This window comes from Electrophorus electricus, chromosome 25 (genome assembly GCF_013358815.1).
Source record: "Electrophorus electricus isolate fEleEle1 chromosome 25, fEleEle1.pri, whole genome shotgun sequence".
NCBI classification, from domain to species: domain Eukaryota; kingdom Metazoa; phylum Chordata; class Actinopteri; order Gymnotiformes; family Gymnotidae; genus Electrophorus; species Electrophorus electricus.
Genome location: NC_049559.1, coordinates 3,395,600 through 3,418,623, shown reverse-complemented (window position 1 = coordinate 3,418,623; position 23,024 = coordinate 3,395,600). Strand labels below are relative to the sequence as shown.

Here is a 23,024-nt window from a genome sequence, read left to right as displayed (position 1 = left end):
GGGGCTTCATCACATTATCATCAGACTAATGTCAACACACGTTTTAACATGAGATTTAATGTCAGTGTGTATACAAATCATGGATTTATTGTCTATCCTCCATGATAAATACACATGGCTGAGGCAGTAAAAGCCAGATAAGCATGCAGCTATAACAACTGCATCTGTATTGGGGTTGCATTTCAAAATTCAACCCTAAGCAGCACCACTGGTTTCAGTTTCAAACAAAGTCATCATGCCGTGAGAGGTCTGGAATCCCTATAATGCAACTTCCACCGTACACATATAGGCACCCCGACCACACCAAGCCCATGGCAACTGTATCAGTCCTTTTCAGCATGTCAGATGAAGATTTACACTTGGTCTGGGGTTGTGGGAGAGGATTGGAGAAGCACCACAGACTCACAGATTCCAACAGTTCCATACAGCTTTGGGGCTCCGTGGAAAGACCAGACTATCCTCTGAACCACAGGCACTAGCTGAGATGGCATTCCCTCTGGAACTCAGTCACCATGGAACTATGTCTTAGTTTGAATTCAAGTCTTGTACTGTTAAATGTGTCCTTTCACCATATAGCCTGACCCCACATTCTCAGGGTTATGCAGCTTCATTAGAGCATTTTTGTAAAACCAGGAGTAGTTAGTCAACCAGAAGCTGTGTGCAGCTAATGTTGGCCATTCCCAGAACAGTATTTTGGAAGGCTGGAATGGGATGCTGGAAGGGGAATAGCAGGCCAAAGCACTGGAAGCCCATTAGGGAATGGTTGAAAAAAACACCATGACCTCTGCAGGACTTCACACAGTCTTTAAACTGTGAAAGGTCAAAGCAGAATAAACAGTAAGCACATGACCCATGCAGATACTGTACTCAAAATTGACATGTCAAATTAGATTATTTTTGCCTGGCTAAAACATAGCTCTCCAACCTACAGTTATTCAACTAATATGTTACGCTGCTCAGCATTTTTTAAATCTAAGCTTAGGAAAGCTATTTATCCTGCAGTAGATTTCAGTATGACTGATATGAATATGGCTGCATAGGTATTCTCACTCACGAGTCAACCTCCTTTGATTAACAACCCGTACATCTTCATGTCACGTTCCTTGTGAGCTCAGCTCAGCTGTTCCCTGGATCACAGCTTCCAAAATGACATAAATCAAAGAAAGGGTCATGTTCTCCGAGCTCTCAGTGATTGTGCTGTAACATAATCCTGCAGACAACACTGTGGTATAGTAGTCTGTTGGGCCCCTTGGGTTAAATATTCTGTAGAGAATGTGACTAATTTGTTGCCACTGAACCTGTCGCATTTATTAAAGGAAGCCAATAGGATTGTTTCCAAAATAGGAAACAATAAACAATTATTTATAGATAAAAAGAATAACAAATAAAAAAGATAATAAAGAATAGGCCTTATATACACTAATTGTTTGTTATTCACATATTCAAATATTGTGTCTACTTTAAGTGTTATGACCATGAACACGTAGCATGTGGGATATGGGAGAAGAGACAAGGCTCAGTGTGAAACATTCACTATCTGTTTGCACACTAGCTAAACCTGTTTGGGAGAGGAAGCTGTGGCTTATGCCAAGGACATCTAATTACGTACAGTGATGCACTGGGCCATCCAGGTTCTCATGCATATAAAGTGGGTGGTGGAATATATTAGAAACTAGTATGTTCTTGGCAGAAATTAACATGACAGTTAATAAGGAGTGTGAACCTGAAGTAATTGAATATTACTGCATTTGTGTGGAAAAACAACATGCAACATTTAAAAAAAAAGAGAGAGAAAAAAAAAAGAATCTTAGGTTACATTCACACAGCAGGTAGAAATGACCCCAATCCATTTTTGTTGTTGTTAGGCTGTTCACAGTGTGACCTATATCTCACATTAGTCTGTTCACGCTGCTAAACTGACCTGCATATGCAAAACAATAATGCTTCACGCAGCATTTTGTCTAAAGGTAAACAATCAAAATGGGGTCTACAGTAACTAGCCTAAAAAATAATGCTCATGTTAATCTGCAGAGGAGGCCAGTTGCAAATACTGAAATAAATATCACGCAATAAAGAACAACAGATAATTTGCTAATCTCTTCACACCCACCAATTACATCACTATGAACATGTAATGTGACAAGTTTGTCATTACTACAGTTACAATTGGGTGACTGTTGCTATAAACAACAGTTAAGCCTATACAAATGGTGTGCGCATTAAAATGTTACCTGGCTATACCGCCTCTGAAATCAGAGACTCTGCCCTAGGGGGTGAGAGAAAGCCTTGGTTTAAAATGCATAATGAGGTGCGGGCCGAGACCGGACGCTCAATGACTGAATGGAAGTAAACGGAGGACTTGCCATGAACAAACTTCAGTTCTGTCTACGCAGACTGTCAGATAATAAACTGTCTTGACTCGCTTCTTCAGCATGTTCTGTATAACATTCCCCTTCTGTACAGTGCCACGTATCTACTCGGAAAAACATTTTGTAAGATATGCAATGCAAAGGGTCTGCCGCAACTTTTAGCTAAGTATCTTAGCTAAGTATCTTATACTGTTTTCTTACACTGCATTATATACCATACAAGTCATACACAAGTCATACACTTTCCCCCAATACCAAAATGCAGAGGACACGTCACATACGCTTACATTAGAAAATCTTCTGAAATCTTCCGTTACTGTTTTCATGTTTCCTTCTGGGCAGCGCAAATGTACGACAAATGTCCAGCTGAACTGACGTAAAAGTCCCTATAAATGTGGCCCAAGCCGGGACTGAAAACGATCGTTTCAGTGTGTTTGTTGCTGTTCACACTGCCATACAAATGACAAATCTTTGTTACATATGGAGCAAAAGATTTGAAACACATTTACTTGCTGTGTGAACGTAGCCTTAGACGTCCCACGAAAAGCCAGGTTTTACACTAGGAAGTGCAGAGAGCCCAGTATTTAAATTTTTATCTGTATTTGCTGGGGAAGCAAACTTATTTGTATTCGAATAAAAAGGCGTCCGTGTTGAAAACAGGGTAGGGGTTTTGGGATAGCAAACAAATGGTCAAAACGCACTAACTAAAGAGGTATCTAAATAAAGCTAATATTGGAGCTAATAAGATAGCTAGCAATAGGTCTTGCTGTCTGCAAAAATTTGTAACCTAACAGACGCAATTCGAAACAACCACACAAAATCACACACTGCCAACTATATAGGCTGTTACTGGGCAGAACAGCCATGAAAAGTACTGCAACAAAGCTACTTTTCCACTGATATGTGACCAACTGCGGTGGGTAGAGCATGTCGGTGAACCTGCTAGATAGTAACTACACTGCCGGAACAAATGAAAGAAAACAAATGACAAGTAACGTTATAATAAACTACCTCACGGATATGTGGGATGCCCGCTATTTTACTTTTTTTCCCGAAAACTTTTTTTTTTTTTTTCTAAATAATTATTCGTAACACCCACTATGTGTGCTTTGTCGTTTTTGGGTTCGCCTCCACTTATTCTTCACTCGGTCAAATGGCGGCAAGACATCGTTTACGCCATGTCGTTTCACGAGACTAGTACGTGGATATCTTCTGGATAAAATTTTAACTATATGCATTTACATTTGGTAGTCAAACGAGTCTCTTGGTGGATAGGCACTTTGACATTCAGTTGCGATGTGAAGTAATAGGCAATGGGCATAATTATAAAACTATCACTAATTGGATCGCCAGATTTATTACTGTCCTTGTTTATGCTTGTACAACCATATGACTGTAGAGCCATCTGGTGGTGAATTATAAAACTACGCGAAATTTGCTATTGCGTTAAAATGAACGGTTATTTTATATGCTGGACGAGATGTAAATATAGACTCTAGAAATATATAAAACAAAAGTTAGAAATGTTGTGTTGCTGTACCTTCAAAGAAAGACCGAGGTAAGCCATGCATGTATAAGCAGACCCTACAGCCAACTCTAAATAGCCTACAACCTGCCTTTTACATTAACCTTATCTGGACGACACGTCGCACAACAGAGGGCACCGTACAGATTTGTAATTTGCGTTTAATTTCCAGTAGATGGCAGTAATATCACGTTTGCCTACAGCTGCTACCCACACAGCGCACAACTGCCTCTTAATGCCATCTAAACATGCAGTTCTTTTTAATAAATTAAACTTCAGTTGTCTTCGATCCAAAACATTTACAACTTGTATCCCCAACAGACGAATAGACATTAAAACACTGGTTTCCTAAAGCAGATTTTATTTTCCATATAACATTTTGGTCGAAACGATCTACCTTTTGTCATGTGCTCTGCAGAAATGTATGGTACATTTCCAGAAGTACCACTGACAAATTTCATATTTACAGTTAGATATAATCCTCTTTGGGACCGAGATCATTTACACAGGAAATACAATCTCCGCATAAACACCTGTCCAAGCACTCCGAAGAAGAAAGTTCGCTCTTCTTCCCATGCGAAGCAAACTAGGTGGTCTTCCGCTGGGCACTGACTATTGCTAACTATACACGTACGCCTATACATTATAGCATGAGTATAGCAGTGTGTGTGTGTGTGTGTGTGTGTGTGTGTGTGTGTGTGTGTGTGTGTGTGTGTGTGTGTGTGTGTGTGTGTGTGTGTGTGTGTGTGTGTGTTCATGCAAGATCAGCTCTATTTAAAGTAAAACAATTTCACATACAATTATTTAAAATACGATCACAGTTTTCTATGAAAAGATCATTTTTACAGTAACAACAACAAGCAGAATTCAGTTAACATTGCATGACCATCAGTTATACACAAATGATCAGCCCAGGCAGATCTACTAGTCCATTAAGTGTCTACGGTTTACACCTGGGTCAAATATTTATTAAAAAACGAAAGAAAAAAAAGCTAAACTTTCATATTAACTATTGCAGGACATTGGCGGTAGTCATTAAAATGTAAATAAATATAACATGATTATAAAATTTGATACAGTATGATTATAACATATAAGAATTTGTTGTAACACCTGAATTATTGTAACAATAATTCAGGCATCACAGAAGGTTTAGTACATTTTGAAAAACAAAACAAAAATAATAATAAAATTAAGTGCATATAAATGGCCTCAACAGCATATATGCATCAAAACAAAACAAGCTTTCCTACAGAGAGTAATTAGCCATTATGAACTGGCCTGTGATTGTCTTCCAACAGGATACATTGTTTCAGGATACATATCAGTGTGCTGTAGGTGAGCTGAGATGTAGAGCAGAGAGAACATCGCACTCAGATCACTTTACATTGTACAGGAACTCTGTAACTTCCAATACCAAATCTACTGCATGTACGTAAAGACACATATGCTAGTCATCTACATTGCTTATAAAATGCATTTAATAATGTCATTAACAACCTCTTTAGAGATAGCATGACATAATTATGTATTATCAATCAGGAAACAATATTATTCAACTCCATATCTATAATGTACAAAGCTATATTTATCATATAAATACTTATGTAGAACAACACAATGTAACTGTGATTTCATGTAAACTAGTAAACCAAAAATGAAATCACTATGTGACATTTTCTGAGTTGTGCAAAATTACATTACTGTTTCTGATCATAACACAACACCACATCTTATTACCTAAAGAGGGTTGCGTGTGCATGTGTGTTGTGGGTATGTGTTCATGTTCAAATCATGAAAAGGGGTAGAATTAAACCTTGGAATGACTTCAGATCTTCAAACATCTACAGTGTGATCCAGTCGCTATTTATTTAGTTTCAGGAGGACCCCCAGAGCAGGAGGAGTTGGTGTTCTTGTGTGGGTTGCGTGATTTATTTCATTATTGCGATTCTGTGATAAAGATGAGCTTATGCATGTGCCAACAGACATGATCTGAAACACGCTTCTTTTTTAACTAATGCCACTGTGTGTGTAGATACACTCACTCATCTCAATCACTCTCTGCAGACTTCAGCAGTTCTTCAGTAGATCCAAATCCACCCCTCCACCCCCCACCCCTTATGGACCCCGCTGTCTAATGTAGACTCCATTTAACAATGACAAGCTGCAGTAGTGAAAGTTAGACTCGCAGCCATCCAAATGTGCTCTGGGAGTTCTGATGGCTGTTCTGGACAACTGCCTTTGGTCCACTTTTGATGTGTACAACACTTCTACCAATGTCTGACATAACGACACAACCAGTCATTATTTCAGGAACACCTTGTGGACTCTTGTTTGGAGTGTTTGCTTATGCAGTTTTCAGGCATCAACTGACAGACTTATTTTTTATCTGTCTCTCTGCACCATGAGGTATAAAAGTTAGTGGAACGTTTTGGGGAGTAACTATACCCTTAGTGTGAAGCTGCTGGAATGTTCCAGAACTAAAGACAACCAGTGACTGTGCAAGTTTACAGATGGGGAAAATGTCAGTACTTTGGCCAACTCTGTGGATTATGGTTCATTACAAGCATCTGAAAGTGACATGAATATACTGTTCATTTTGAATGTAGGGTATATAAAATATAGGCAAAAAACCTTGTTAATGATAAACTGATGATTATTATCTCCTGACAAACCCTGTCTGTCTCTTGCTGGTCAAGAACTAATTGCAAATTGATGATATTACTATACCATTTAAAACCATGCCATTATAACTCTGTACATCAATCATTCTAATAACAGATTACAAACACTGATATACCAAGCTCTGTAACACCAGTAGGTCCTTTAACATTACCTAATCTGCGTTCCTCTTGGCAGTAAAAGGAAACTATCCCTACTGGTTTTGGCAAACAGGTGCATGTGTGCAAGCATGCCAGGCTTAATCTTAAATGATCCCCACACTACAGTTCAAGGAGCAGACTATGAGAGGTATTCTTCTCTCTGGCAATGAAATAAATATACATAATAAATAAACATGAAATATTAGGCATACATACAAACCCAGAAAGACCTGCTCTTCCAAAGCCTTAGAGAATACTTCTCAAAACAAGTAAACCTGGTGTTTGTGGGATCCATGCAGCTTAATTGCTGCAAGATAAGTGGCAAAAGAAGGACTGAAAAGCTTAAATCAAATGCTAGCACAGCACTACAGCTACTAATGCTGATATGGTAACATTGCTATGTAATGCTATTTACATGAGTGGTGAGCATTGAATCTCTACAGGTCACCCCTGATCTACGGTGGCCTCTTTTGTCTACATCTCAGGGATTTTTAAGTTTCTCCTTTCTGCTTGTTGACTTTACACTGAGCGTAAAAGGACTGGCCTTTGACCTTTACATTCACACTCTAAGATTGCACTTAGCACAACCTTGGGCAAGAAATCATGCGTCCTCTTGTGCATTCAGTTCACTGAGCTATCCAGGACTTCCATTATCAAGGACTGGCCTGGGAGCTCTGCATGTCCCTGGCTCAGTGACCTTCTAGATGAAGTCACATTTTTTAATGAAATTTCTCTGGAATAACAAGGCTTTGGTTGTAAGGAAATGGGGCAAGAGAAGGAGCCAGGAAGGGGCCATGTGTGGAGCGCTAAGGTTAGACACAGCAGGTGTGAGGTTAGACACAGCAGGTCACCCATTTGACCTCTGGTTGGAGGAACACATCACATTATGAGAGCTATGGGGTGGTGTCTATAAGATTGTGGTGAGCAAATATATGTGAAACTGGATATTTAAAAAAAAAAGCATGTCAGGATGAAGATGGAGGAGAACAACAAAGCATTGCAAGTATTTTGATTTACATACCACAGCTGACAACTGAGATAAATGAGTTGGCCTTTCATCATTCAGTCATTGCTCATATTGAGACCCATTTGTTAAGAAACTGGATTCTTATGCCAGGACTGAACTTGGAGATCATCTCTTACTTGTCTTCCTTGCTGCTCCTCTTCTTCATCTACTGACAGACTGAGATTGAGGATGAAAGGAAGCATGACTGGTCTTGTAAACTGCTTCTGAGATGAAGATGGTGCAGCCACTGTAATATTTCTTGATCTGGGTGTATGTGAGAGTGAGTGCGTATGTGTGCTTGTGTGTGTTTGTGGGACGTAGAGGTGTGAGAACATGAAGGAGACGGGAATCGCAGCATGTAAGTGTCCTCCTGTGTGTACAGCGACCCCACTCATCACCTGACTCTCACTCACTCGAAACGCTCATAGTTCCTTGTTTGTCTAACCCGTGGCACCATGTCGATCAACAACCTGTGGCAAAAAGCAACACTGTATTCACATATGGGTGTACTCACCCCTTGTCTTCCACAAGTCATCCACATTTAGCCTATCATGAATAAAGACGCAGGGCAGGTAACAGTTATCTAACCTTTGCTTAAGACTCTGTACTCAATGCAGAAGCTGATTGGATGTACTTACTTTATTCCATAAGACAGAATGATGAGCCCAATGAGAACCCCAATGGTACCATCCAGGAACCAGACACTAGGTTTATGACGAAAGACCTCTGCACTGATGAGGATGGAGAAACCCATGATGCCTCCAACCAATGAGTTAAAACCTATGAAAAAGATCATTCTTACCTTTGAAGGAATGCAGTCATTCCTGAAGAAGTGTCAGACATACCATAATGTGCAAAGGTCTTTGGCACCCAAGAGTATTAGCTATTATTAAATCTATGAGGGCAGTAAATGTTTATTTGCAGGTACAACACTGTATAACACATTACTCTATATAGACATCACTGTATATAGACTTAATAATACAATGTTACAAAGCCTTCAAGTCTGAGTGGGACTGTGACACTCCATTCTTGTTTTCCAAAGAATTGATGCATGAATTGAACTGCTTATGATGAAGATCTTCAAACACAATGTTCTATACAACACTTCTCACCTTGCATTCAGCTAAAGTCTTGTGTGAAAAAAAAATGTTATCTTAAAGCAAAAAATTTTAAGATGTTAATGCCAGATTAAATTTGTGGATTTCTTTTTCATTTTCATGGGTTGTGACACACAAATCTGGAAATTCTTATGGCTTTCACATTCCAAAGAAGCTTTTTTTTGCTTTAGTTCTCTGATTTATTCTCTTGTCTTTGAAGGAATTCAACTTGAAATACATTTTTCCTCTTTTTGCCTTCTTTCTGACATTCCATCTTTCTGGCATACAGCTTGAAGTTATCCATGTAAAGGACGTGGCAAAACAGTTGCTCCATTTTGTAGCTGGCATCTGTAGCCACTATTGGTGGTGATTTCACTGAGGGGGTTCAGTCCTATGCAGAACAGCAGCGGGGACAGAGCATTTCCTTGGTATCCTACAATTGATGGTGATTCGTGCTATTGGTCTGAAGGCCTCTAGGGTTGTCTTCCACAGCCCCACTGAGTTCTTGATGAAGGGTCTAAAGAGTCCTGTAGATGTTATACAGCCTCAAGCATTCCAGGGTCCATGTGTGGTGCATTGAATCATAGGATTTCTTGTAGTCAGTCCTGGCAGTGCACAGGTTGGTCTGTCATCATATGCGTGTGTGCACGTGTTCGGCATGTGTGCTTGCACTTACCGTCGGTGATTAGGGCTTTGCTGGTTAACACTCTTCCCAGCATGAACTTGGCAACAGCCAGAATGATACACGTGAGCCCACTCACAACAGACACACTAAAGAGGAAGTCATCCTAAAACGGAAGAAAAAACACATTGTGAAGTTGTATGTAGCCCTTTATTGACTTTTCTGTAATCCTGACACATGCTATAACAATGACACAGATGACACAGGTCCTCACACACATGGTATTACTCTAACATAAATAATACAGACATGCTATGATACTTACAGAGATGACAGGTCCTAACACACAAGCTACAATACTACATGGTTCAGGACTGTCAAGTTTTCAATATCCTGCACTTCATTACTGCTGCTGTTTAATACAGAAATATCTAAAGGTTTTCCACAACCTCTCAATTTTTGGATGAGAACTCACCAGTACAGCTCTGCCCCAACCAGAGGTGTCCTTTGCAGGCCACTATTACTAAGCATGCACAAATATTTGAAGAAAAAATGCACAAAAAAAATGCTGCATATCATTTCTGATTTAAGACTTTTCTGTAATAACTAGAATGATCAAAGAGAAAGAGAGCCTTTTGGAACTGTTTAAAATATAATGCAAATGTAATGTATAATGTAAAAAAAACCCCAAAACCTTACATTCTATTGTACCAACTAGGTTCCCGTGTACAACCTGTCCATTTAAACTCATCAAGGGCTTGTTACTAACTGAAGGCTGAGTCAGGTGTCAGAATCTGCAATGCAGTCACTCTGGAAGATAAAGAATAGACTCTTTGGGCAAAAGGGAAACCTTCTGAGATGTTTAGAAGGCTAAAAATTAAGCCCACTGCATTTAAACAGAGCAGCCCTGTGTCAGCATGCTTGTTAGGGGCAGCTTCACTGGTACCTCCTAGTAAAGCAACAACTTACTCACAAGATCAGGGGGCGGAGAAGGTTAATGGAGTCTATAGCCTTGGTTTCACTAGAGGCTCAGTTTGTTCAGTTGTTGATTACATTCCCTTAGTTTAAACCGCCTTTTTGAAACATTTTTACTCCAACCCTTAGTAATCCCTTATAGTAAAATCTACATAGTAGTCAATGTATTTTACTTGAATTCTAGAGAGAACATTTTCCTCTAAGGAGCACCTGATAACCAGTCTTTACATTCACATACTGTTTCCTATTGCTAACTATCTGCCTTATATCTAAGAGATAAAAATAAAAAGATATAAGAATCCTATCAAAAGCCTAATAGCTTGTTTGTTCACTGTCCTTTCAATAAAAAACAATAAGCTCATGAAACCTTTGTGCCTCTCCGATCTTCAGTTTCTGAGGGGGAAAACAGAGCTGTTTTCTTCCTTCTGTTCTTTTCCCCAGGCTCAAATATATACATCTACTTCCCTCCCACGCAAGAGCTGAGAAACCAATTTCACTTTTCCTACATTTTTAATCGAGGCAGCCTGCACCAGGTGGTTCCCAAGCCAGGGTCTGTCCTGACAACTTTTATGACTTGGGGTAGTGGCAGAGACGGCTAATTTTGTTTAGTTGAACAGAGGATTAGGTACCCGAGTACACCATATGTGCTTCCCCTTTATACAGCTGTCTCCTGCGCCAGCTCGCCCCGTCAATTTGATGAATCACCTTGGCTATCAGTTCAATAGGGGCACCTTAAGGATTTTATATATCTGGCCTCTTGCCAATAGTGGGCAGTTACCTAAGTGAATGAGTCGATTGGTCAAGATGTAGATGAGAACAGGACTTCTAATCCAATGAGAAGGCCGTAAAAGCCAAACAGAGGGTGTAAATGTATCTTAATGGGAGCTTCAATCTGGCTTCAAAATCCAAGGTCAGGAACCACCATGACACATTTTGGTACTGCTGACAACCAGTGTCAGTCATGGTCTTCCCCTTCACATGTAGAGGGCCAATGGTATCGCATAGCTTTCTTGCTTGATTTGATTCTGGAAGGCCTTAATAACTGGCCTAAACCTTGGCTCAGGTGTGTTGGAGCAAATACATTAAAGCATGTGAAATAAATGGTATAGGACTATTGTTTTCCAAGACTGTAGAATACTAAAACAAAGCAGCTAAATGTACATTTTTAAATATTTTCTCTGCTAGCTAGCATGGTTGCATTTTATGTATACCAAAATGCATGCAACACTAAAAGTACATGTTTATCTACATGAATTAAAATTCAAATTTTGTCATTTGAATGTTAATGGCATGGCCATGACCATCATCTGATGAGTTTTAGAATCTTTGTTCATTTCAGGTCTAAACATGGATCTGTGGGAAAAAAGATTTTGAGGTGGGTTTGGTAAAATCTTAGGTACATGGGAACTGTCAGACTCATGCAACTTTTAAGAAGAGGGCTGCAGATCTCATTACCATTTCATAGGCTGTGGGGAGCAAGACAGCGTGTGAAAAATGGGCTAGCTCCAGACATGTTCCTCAAGTCAGAGAAATAGGAAGAGTAAAAATATTGTATCTATATTTAGCCTATTTCTCAGCCAGAACCAAATGCAGGGGAAGATGTCTTACTGCTTTGCGTAAAATGGTTTCCCAAAATGCAACAGCCTCTATCTTTCTTTCTCATTTTTTGGCTTAAATTTCCCACATCTCCCCATTCTCAATTCCGTTTCTCTCTTTCGCTCTTTTTTTCACATATACAGTTCTGTGTCTCTTTTTTCTCTCTTAAGATGACCAGAGGGTGAGATTTAAATTAGGATCCTGGAGCTGTGCTGGACGTCTTTAGGCCAGGAGATTAAAAACACTGGCTCATATTTGGTGCACTGCAGCAAGATCAAATATTCAGGGGAATAACTGATGACTTGGCTAGAGGCAATTACAGCGTAAAGGAAACGAATGGTTACCAAGGGGCACTAACACCACGGAAGGCGAATGATTTGCTATGCTTCATTAGTGTTCAGATTACTAATAGAACGGAGCATTAATGTTTCCTTAATATTAAGATTTTTAGTATATGGCCCGAAGTCATCTTTTTAAGATTTTTAAGGCATTCTACTCTCAATGTCTCTTAGCAAACACTAATTTCTTATACATAAACACCACTATGCCTTCAGCCACACTGTCTTCTCCCTTTGAGAACCTACTGAGCACATGTTCCACCCTGAGATGGCCACCTTCTCACTGGCCCCATTCTGACATTACCACCTTCTCACAGGACGCACCCCTACACTACCACCTTCTCACAGGACGCACCCCTACACTACCACCTTCTCACAGGACGCACCCCTACACTACCCCCTTCTCACAGGACGCACCCCTACACTACCCCCTTCTCACAGGACGCACCCCTACACTACCACCTTCTCACAGGACGCACCCCTACACTACCCCCTTCTCACAGGACGCACCCCTACACTACCACCTTCTCACAGGACGCACCCCTACACTACCACCTTCTCACAGGACGCACCCCTACACTACCCCCTTCTCACAGGACGCACCCCTATACTACCACTTTCTTACAGGCTACACCCCTGCACCACCAAAATTGCTTGGTAATATTGATCATTGTTTCATTAAATATAAGTATATAAAGTCCAGTTCATTTCAATACTTTTCTAAATATCTCCTTTCCTCATAGCATTACCAAGTTGTATGTATCACTGTTAGTTGTACTGTTGATTCTGTGCAGCAAACCCATCCTGCTTCTGATCATTGCCAGTGTTTGCCTGTTCCAGTCTCAGACTGGACCATGGTATATTTCCTACAAATGTGTACTGAGTACATGCACCATACACCTCTGAATCATTTATTACAGATATAGAAGCATGGATTTAAAAGTTTATAAATCAATAACTATGTTTCACACATTTCTTAACTAATGGGCCTTGGAAATTAAATTAGTGAAATTTTATTTTGCACCACAGCACAAACTAGTGCCATACTGGCATGACAGATAGTATGTAGTGTAGAAGTACTCACCACTTCAGGCAGAAGCTTGGTGGCCAGATCATGGATGGCTTTCCCCAGGATACACATGGATGAAAGGATAAACACTACACCCAGGATCACACAGGCTCTGTAGTTCAAATAATGGAAAATAAAATACTTCATTTAAAAATGCTAACTTCAGTAAAAATTATTAAATTGAAAATCAGATTATGCTAAGCTATTATCTGTGGATAGTCATGGTAACAGTTTTGGGTGAAATATTCCTTTATGTCTTTGAATTTAAGACTAGTGCTTTTATAATTGAATAAATCAAAAGAAAAGAAAAGAAAATATATTTTCACTCAAATCTTTAACTCCCTCATAAAAGTATGATCTGTGGCAAGAAGCTATTGGGAACCAGCCTTTTCCCAGCTGGGACAGAGTTCAGCGTTTCTCTCTTGCCCATTACAACACCATTAATCTCTGTCCCTGACACATGTGCAAGAAGAGGTGAGAGGGTCCCCAAACATGCACTCTGCAAGCCGAATCATGCCAAAGGATGGAGGAGTAACTAAAATGTGAGGCTTATATCATCATCTTGTACTGAAGGAATGCACCATTATAAGGAGAACAGGGTACCAAAACTGATTAGGCAGGATCTGGGCACTAATGGGCAGAAAGCTGGGAGATGTGTAAGTATATGCCAAGTCAGATAAAACAACAGCAATTAAAAACAGCAATGGGCCTATATGGTATATGTGTAATTCATATTGGCCTAAATAGTGAAATATATTTAAAAGGCAAAATTCTAGGGAATGTAAAATTTGTGGCATACTGTATATGCAGCTTTATGACTTGGCTGGAGTGGGGTTTTTTTAGCTTTAAACACTGTACTTACATGTACTCTCTGTGGGCAGAATGCACAGCCGCTGCATTGCTATATCGCCAGAGCACAATGACGGACGACAGCACATCTAACGTAGCATCGAACTGAATGGAAACAGTCAGTGCATTGTAAAAGCAGTGGAGTTCTCCTTCATGCTTAATGTAATACACAAAGAAATATAAATAGTTTGAAAAATGTGGTTAATATTTGAAATGCCCTCCAGGGTGTGTCCAGTAGGAGACTGTACCAAATAGTCGGGATATGGGTTTGAATCCCAGCATGGCAATATATCCTGGCTGTGTCATTGTATTTGTTTTGTTAATTAGCATTCTGTTAGCCCACTCACAAATAGCAATAAACTAGAAAAAGCAGCAAAAGCCAGCTAATGAATGAGGGCACAATAACAGCTTTGCATTTTAACATATATCACAGTTAACCACTTGTAATATGACAAAATTAATTCAAGTTAACAGACTTGTAACCTTTTATGAAATGTATTAAAAATTGTTATAATAATAAACTAAATAGGACACGATTTTAAAATGAAAAGTATGGGTAATGTGGGTATTATTGAATTCTTGCTTCTCAGATACAGTCTATTTCATATTCTGAAGTCACAAACCCCAATACAGTTTATCTCTGTCTAATGAAAATATCAACATCTTTATTATGGCTGCCTTGATAAATGAGATTTATTTCCACTAAAGTCTTTTAATAAAAGCTCTACTAAAAAAACATGCTTGACGCTCTGAAAAATATTAATAATTACGCGATGGCGGGAAAGTGCCTGATTCTGCTTTTATACAGATGCATGATGATACCGTCATAAATCAAGGGGCTGAGTAACCACGGCAACCTTCAAGCACCACCAGTTAATAAATGATCACTTCAGAACTAGTTATACTTACTGCAAATCCAAAGGCAGATGCACTGTGCCTCATGAAGGATACAGCTATGCAGGACAACAAGAAAAAGAGACAATGCATAAGAAGGTATGGCCCTGCTGCAAAGTAAACACAGTTACTACTATTCTTACAACCTTATGTTGGACCTATGGAAATACAACATTGGCCTTTGTTTTAATAACAATGAGAAATGATACATGTGCATGTACACATGTGCAGCAGATACTGAGCAAGAGGTTCAAAAGACACGTTTTTTGTCCTGCAGATCCCACAGTACCCACACAGTGATTTGATTTGCAGTTATCCAACATATATTATTAATTGCAATGTTAGATTCTAAATTCAGATGGATGAAACGGTGGTATTTTTCCTCAGTCATTCAGCTGAGACACCACTGCTGTCAAATCCCTGACCAGTGACTCATTTATATTGTCTTTTTTCTGTGTTATGTCTTCAAGGTTTCTGAAAAAACCTCTCTTCTGTAAATCACTCACCAAGTTATTATTGCAGTCTAAACAAAGCGTACAGGTAGGATGGCACTGAATTCACCACCCACCACTCATAGACAGCTATAGTGATTGGTGTTATAAAATACAAATTATTGGTCTTCTTTGCTGCATTCTTTGTGAGTCCCCTATACCTCAGGGTTTTCAATTTTGTTCTCATAGACTCCCAGTTAGATTGAACACACTTCATCTTGGTAACCAAGGACAGTGATTTTTTGCTCATTACCTGCCTCAGTCAAACCAAAGATTGGACTAAAGGATTGACTTGCAAAAGAATCTTTTATAACTGCTTTGGGGCAAGTTATCCAATGTGCAGTAGCACAACATCCATATAAAATGGTAGCGCACTTACCAATCTGAGGCTATTAAATTGTTAAAACACTGTTAATACTTTTGAGAAATTGGGACAAGTTAAATTATCTGAGCCATTTTGTCTACCCCAAAAGTCCCATTGACAGGGCACAATGTGCAGGAAATAAGATGTCAACAAGAGAGAGACAAAAGAATCCACTGACAAGTTGCCTTGCAGGAAAAATGGTATGAAAGTTGGAAATAGTGGATCACCTATCATGCTGGGAACTTTCTGATAAATAGAGAACTGCTCTGTCATAACTGTATATTAGGAAAAGGCATTAAAGAATTGCCAGATATTCCATTATAATAAGGAAAGTGTACCAGAATGTAATGGGTATAGCTTACTCCTTCTTTTAGGATTACATTTTTTTCCCTTAAAATGAACACCTCCCTCTTTCCTTGGGGACTGTCAATTTCATAGTGACCAGAACATTCTTAGCACCAGTATGCCTAACAACCCAAGCCAAAATTAGAATGAACCCTGTACAAAATATGTCTTATCATTATCTGCAAAGACAGGGTCCTTCCCCCTACAAGGAAACTCAGGAATCGTAATTTGCAGTTTGGAATGTGAGAGATCTTCTTTAAAGCACTACAATGCCTACTACCACTGTTCTTAAGACTTGCTGTTTATTCAATAAACATCCCATTAATTATAAAGGTTGTGGCTATTTCTGGTGGTGTGTCGTGTGTGGTGTGTGTGTGTTCTGGGGACATGACAACAAAGTTATAGTATTTAGTAGTATACTAGTGTTAATACCACTACATAAAGAAGAGATAGTATTATATAAATATTATATAAAATTTTACTGTGTCTATAAAAATGGTAAAGATACAACCAAATATATAGGAGAGAGCATAAAATTAATTACAAAGTATAAACTAAATCTTAATGAAACAATTACAGTTACTGAAAGTTTGAAGAAATTAAATCGTATCAAAAGAACAATTTCAGGTAGATATTTTGATCTGCAAATTTCAAAGTTTCATATACAACTAGTGATATGATTATGACCAAAAAGACTATTAAACAGTTATCAGTTATTAAACAGTTTCTATTTCTAGTTCTTCATCTTAAAATATGGCCAGCCCACAATACTTCTATTTGACATGACTTATAAGGAGCAAGAGACAGACCTGTCTAGAATGCAGCTGTCAAGATATGGTAAGGCCTTCTTTTGTAACAGTCTTGTGTCATGAGATGCTCCCCCCCCATGAATCACGTGGTACAGCCTGCCATGTGCAGGTGGGTTCACCGTCACTTGTAGCCACACCCTCCATGATTGCACGCACCTGCACGAGATTACCATTGTGTATCTATTTAAACCTCTGCTAGTGTGTGCATCGTGTTGGTCATTGTTTGCTGAAGTCTGTTAAAACTAGCTAATGTAGCCATTGTTATATGTTGTGTAGCCTGTGTTCAGTTAAATGTATAGTCATGTCCGTCGTTAATGTTGTGTGTGAGTGCCATTGTTATAATATGTGTTCTATGTTAATAAATGTATATCACTGTCGAGGGAATATGTGTATCCTCCTCTATGCCCATTGGCAATCGGGCCAGCAGCAACGTTATATCTTGGCCTTACATTCAAGGACATGTGTTTGTTTCTCTTTCTAGAGTCAGTGAAGGAGCAAACTGTTCCATTGATCTCTGATTTTTAACGGCACGGCCCACAATGTTTCATAGCAACTGAGCACAAAGGCCATGCCATGGAAACCCAGAGCAGCCCCGTCCTTACAGCATCCTCTGGTGCTTTTCGTTGAACACCGATCCTGGCATGGAAATTTCTCATATGCCGAGTCATGTGTACTTGCCTGGTTCCTAAAAAAAAAATCCCATGAGATATAAGTGAGCAAGCAGACCAGAAGTAAGAGGGAATGTCCAGTGACCTCTGCTCTTCAAGGTGTCTCCCTAAAGGACAAGTGATGCGTGACCAAAGTAGATGCTGCTTCAGCAGAAATGATTTGACTGAAACCCCTTCAATGGCTTCCTAAGAAGTATGGCTGTGGTAGAGTTGGAATGCCAAGTCTAACCACACAACCCTGTTTTTTGAGTGGAAAAGTTCATAGCTAAAGAACCACTAGAAGTGATTACAGAACCCAGTGGATTAGAGGATCTTTTAATAACTAAGTTCCATATATAAGTACATAATTAATTAACAGTAACTCCTGCTTATACAGAATCAGAGGTAAGAATTTGGTGTGTTTTTTCCAAATGTAATTATTATAAAACATTTTGAGGCTTCTAGGACCAGTTTTTAGAATGTAGTTCATGTTAGTTCTGGAAGACACGCATTCATTATATGATTATATGATATGATATTCTGCGCACTTTGTACTAGGTTTGGGAATTCGACACAGTCCAAGAATAAACCTAATCTGTCTTTATAAAATAAATGTCTGACATATAGGCCATCAGACATCTGCATTTAATTCAGATATAAAGAAATCTTTCATTTGTGTAGTATTTCTTAACAGTGTACCAGAGATGGCATCCTTGTTACCATACTATCCTAGAACTGAAAGGATATACTCTGATTAAAATGAGCTGTTTATCAGGCTATAATCCTTCCTAGATATTTATGCTTTCTTGGGTTTGTTTACTGCCATCATTTTATTATCTGCTGATTGCAGTATCATACTACTGCTATGCAGTATCTTAGCTTACGCAATCTTTAGCCTTCTAAATATCAACTCATTTGTGTGGGTAGCATAAAGACTAACATAACACTTGACACTGTCAAGTCACACACATCAACAGTACATTAATTAATATTGCATGACTAACATTTTTATTGCTCTGTGGGTGGGTTTTAGCTGAGAAAGCAGAAAGAGATAATTTGGCTTTACCAGTACTACCGTAGCAAGGGGTTTTAAAAACTGTAAACACTACAGCTAACTCATAGATATTGGCACCCCTGCTATACAATGTCAGGAAATGGACTAGATTAGTGTGTGTGCTTGTCCCTGTGTCCATGTACATGTCACGGAATGCTCGCCTCCCGCGAGTCACGTGGTTTGGACCGCCACTTGCAATGGGAGGCTTTTTTGTAACCACACCTGCACACACCTGCACCTTGTTTGTCTTTATGTATATAAACCCTTGTCATTGTGTGCAGTGTGTTGGTCATTGTTAATGTAGCAGGTTTCGCTAAATGTTGGCATCTTTATTGTTAATGTATTCGTGTTCTTCATTCCTGTTATATGTGAGTGCCGTTATGTGTTATGTAAATAAATGTTCGTCCATGTCAAGGAAGTCTGTGCGTCCTGCTCCATGGCCTTCAGCACTTGGGCCGCACCGTTACAGTACAGGTCCATACGTTGATTCTATGCATTGCATTGTAACCCTCATCTGGGTGTTTTACTAACTGAATGTTGTATACCTCACAAACTGTCCTACAAATTTGCTATGATGCATGAGTGCATTATTATATTTTTCCAGTGGAAAATTAATAACAGCAGGTGAAACAAGCTTTGCTCATCTCCTAAACCATTTACAGCACTGACTCACTCGAGTATGACTTGAGTGGGACTGCAATCTAATGAAGCCTGGTGCACCACTGAGTTTCATTAAACTCTGACACACCATTCATTGACTTCTCTCTCTCTCATTTTGGCAAGTTTACTTTCTTCTCAGTTGAAAGCATATCCATCACAAATCTGTTGATGAACATTTATGCTTTAGCAAACGGGCAAATATAATTTGTTCAATGTCTACTATTAAGCCTGAAACAGGGATGTGGGACTACACAAATACTGATATTTTATTAAAGACTTTTATTTTATCAATCTTTAATCTTGGAGTGCAAATGTATAGGGGACATACATAAAGTGCTGCTTCTGGAGGACATTGAGTGCCAAGGCCCACTGTAGATTATCTCAAAATTAAGTATTAGAAATTAAGATATAGAATCTCTATTACAAATTCTACACAGACCAAGAAAACCCTACACACTGCTAGGTCTCCACTTAATGCAGATATTAACATTTGCAGTTTGTGCCATTATTTTGACTCCGATACCCTAACAGATTTTGTATGCCTGTATGTGCATGCATGATTATGTGTGTTTTTGCATGTGTGTGTTCATGTATTGGATGTACGCTTAGAAAATTCCATCTCTAGCTGGTGTAGGGAAGGACTGATTTTGACCACGGTTGGTGTTTCTCCTTCCTGCAAGCTCCAGTCTCTGAAGAGGACTCAGATGAGGACAGGGGTTATTCTATTATTAGGTGGGGTGTGCTGTGAATTTCAATCGAATCCTTAGGCTTCAGTGACAGATATAGTGATTCTGTTTGACTCATTGTATTCTGTTTATGTAAAGAAAATGGTAATGAGTAAAAATCAAGAAACACACAGGTAGCCGTATTTATGAAGATATCATTTTCTTTCTTTAGTTCATTTCCTAAAGGGTAAGAGTCTGCCACCCATTTAGTGGTTCAGGAAATCCATTTAAAAATGACTGGATCATCAGTCACCCACTGCCTTGAAAATGTCCTAGCCACTACATACAATCTATTCATTATGTGCATTAAGGGATGTGTCAGTAAATTATACTTTAGAGAATGTTTTTATTTTTAAAAACTGTATGTGATCTAATTCTGAGAAAGTTGGATAAAACAAATATAGCATAAACATCTAAACATCAGACATGTTCAGTCTTGTTAAGGTGTGCTTGTGCATGTGTGCTTGTGTGTGCGTGTGTGTGTGTGTGTGAGATGTCAGGATGTGATGGCTCTAATTACCCAGAATTAGCACTGGATCCTAGCGACATTACAACCTCTGGTGTAACAGCTGTGCTGAGAGGAAACAATCCCTCTCCAGCTCTGGCGTTTTCCAGTTGCATTCCGAATTGTCCCCAAACTCCAGGCAGACTGCTCCACAAACAGCAGCTGCATTGGAGGTGGGGTGGGGTTGTTGGGGTCGCACACACAAAAACATGAGCATGGGCACATGCACTGTGTCCCCCCCCCCCAGTTTGCTGCAATATGTTGTCATTAATAATTCAGGAGCTCTAGGAGCACCAGGCCATTCTGACTGAGTGCTCCTTTTCCTGCAGCACAGGCCTTTGAGACTGAAGCAGTGGATCATCTATGCTGCTTCCTGTCTATTTTGTGTGGTGGGCGCAGGGAGGGAAAGAAGTCAAACGTGCATGTGATGCAGCCAAGGAGAATGTGGTTATTGATTTAGGTCCCGTCTTAATCAACACTTAAGGGAGTTTAGAACACAGTCATCAGTTTTCCTGCTTTGCCTACAAACTAGGTAATATAGCTAATAAAATCCCTTACCCAGGAGGAGATACCACAACACCTTCAGGCCTTATCAATGAGAAAATCCTGCAGTCCATCTGTGAATATCCAAGGTGGGCAGGTGTCTTGGTGCCAAGCCAGTCAAAAAGGCCTCCAACATCTTTTGCAAGTAAATTAAAGCTAACTGATGCATTACTAATTAAAACTCAAGAACTGTCATCATCTCCCAAGAACTTAAAACAGCAGAATTTAGGTGAACCATGGAACCATGGAAAATAAAAGTCCTCTCCTTTCAGATACAGCACATTTGTGGAGGAAGTCAAAAATTATACTGCTACAATATGCAGTATGTGTTTGTTTGTCTGATTTTTGTTTTTTGTTGCCACTGTCAAAAGCATGTGACAGAAATAATTCTCCCAGCTTACTTACAAAGGCCACTGCAGGAAATAAGTCAGAAGAGTATTCATATGTGGCAGAAAGACAAATTGGTGGAAAATGCATCAAAAATGACCCAAAGCCATGAACAATATCATAGTAAAATATATAATCTTTAGAGTGTGTTTATATAGTTAATGCATATATAGAAGAATTGGATTCAGGAAAAAACTAATTTAAAGAAACAATATGTAATATATTTACTGTACTAAATCATAAAACGATACATACTGAGTTGAAATACAGGCTTCCCCCGACAACAGTGCTACAGCTACAGTATATTCTCATCACTGACATTCTGGACTGGAGAGTCTGTGTTTTGGCTTCTGATCCTGTGCACTGCCCATTTCCCCATACTATTTCAACAACCCAGTTTGCCAGATACGAAACAAATTGGCCTGCAAACACAACGTGCTGTAGCCATGGAACAAGTAGACCAACTGGATCAGCAAAGTTAATGTTAGATTATAACATTATATAAAAGCTTCAATATCCTTCAAATAAGTTCCATGGCCAGAGACGTCCAAATTTGACGTCCAAATCGAGTTACTCAAGATCATGCCATTATACCCATTTTATCAATGGCACTGGTTTCATTTGACACCAGGGAGATCTGCATCAGATCTCTACTACTACTTTGAAATGTGAAATTAATTATATTTGTTAAATTGAGTAGTATGTTATCAGAACCTGTACCTCCAAGTCCAGAGGCTGTACTTTTTTTTTCAGGATAACAGGTTTAGATTTGACTTCCGTACATAGCCCGCCATGCGGATAGCTAAAAGTGACATTGAGCTATGATCATTTGTATAGGTTCTGTGTCATCAATCTGGTAACCCGTGTGAGCATCAAGTCTCGGGAGGAGATTGCAGGAGCAGACAACTCTTTCCAATATTTTGAATTTGGTCTGTACTGACCATTTCAAATGCTTGATGTCAATATTACATATTGGACCTTTAAGGAAAAATTAACTGCTAACTGCTTTCAGTTTTCTGTGTTACATTGTCATTTGTAGTTACTATGATAACACTGTAATTAAAATATTTTTACATAAATCTACAAAGTAGGTCATTCATCATCTGATCAGATTATGCTAAAGCATCAACATCCTTTAAAGGGCAACTATGAGATTTATTTGTACATCTGCCAAGGGGGATGAAGTCCTGCTCAACAGGATAAAGCATGCACACACATGCACGCATGCACGCACGCATGCACACATACTCACATATCCCTTTAGCAAAATTAGCCTTATTTATTTAGTTTACAGTATTTTTATCCAACTAAACTACTAATGTTTTAATC

At 39.1% G+C, this 23,024-nt stretch overlaps 1 protein-coding gene across 1 annotated transcript in view; it reads right to left on the bottom strand.

Moving 5' to 3' along the window:
• Positions 1-4,265: 4,265 nt before the first annotated feature.
• Positions 4,266-23,024, bottom strand: part of tmem163a (transmembrane protein 163a) — a 35,555-nt gene continuing 16,796 nt past the window's right edge. The window contains exons 3-8 of the mRNA XM_027010042.2: positions 15,181-15,224; positions 14,285-14,376; positions 13,438-13,534; positions 9,499-9,610; positions 8,361-8,502; positions 4,266-8,192 (exon numbers count right to left, since the gene is read on the bottom strand). Coding sequence (XP_026865843.2) covers positions 8,132-8,192; positions 8,361-8,502; positions 9,499-9,610; positions 13,438-13,534; positions 14,285-14,376; positions 15,181-15,224 — 548 coding nt within the window. The 3' untranslated portion in view covers positions 4,266-8,131. The remainder of the gene's footprint in view (positions 8,193-8,360; positions 8,503-9,498; positions 9,611-13,437; positions 13,535-14,284; positions 14,377-15,180; positions 15,225-23,024) is intronic.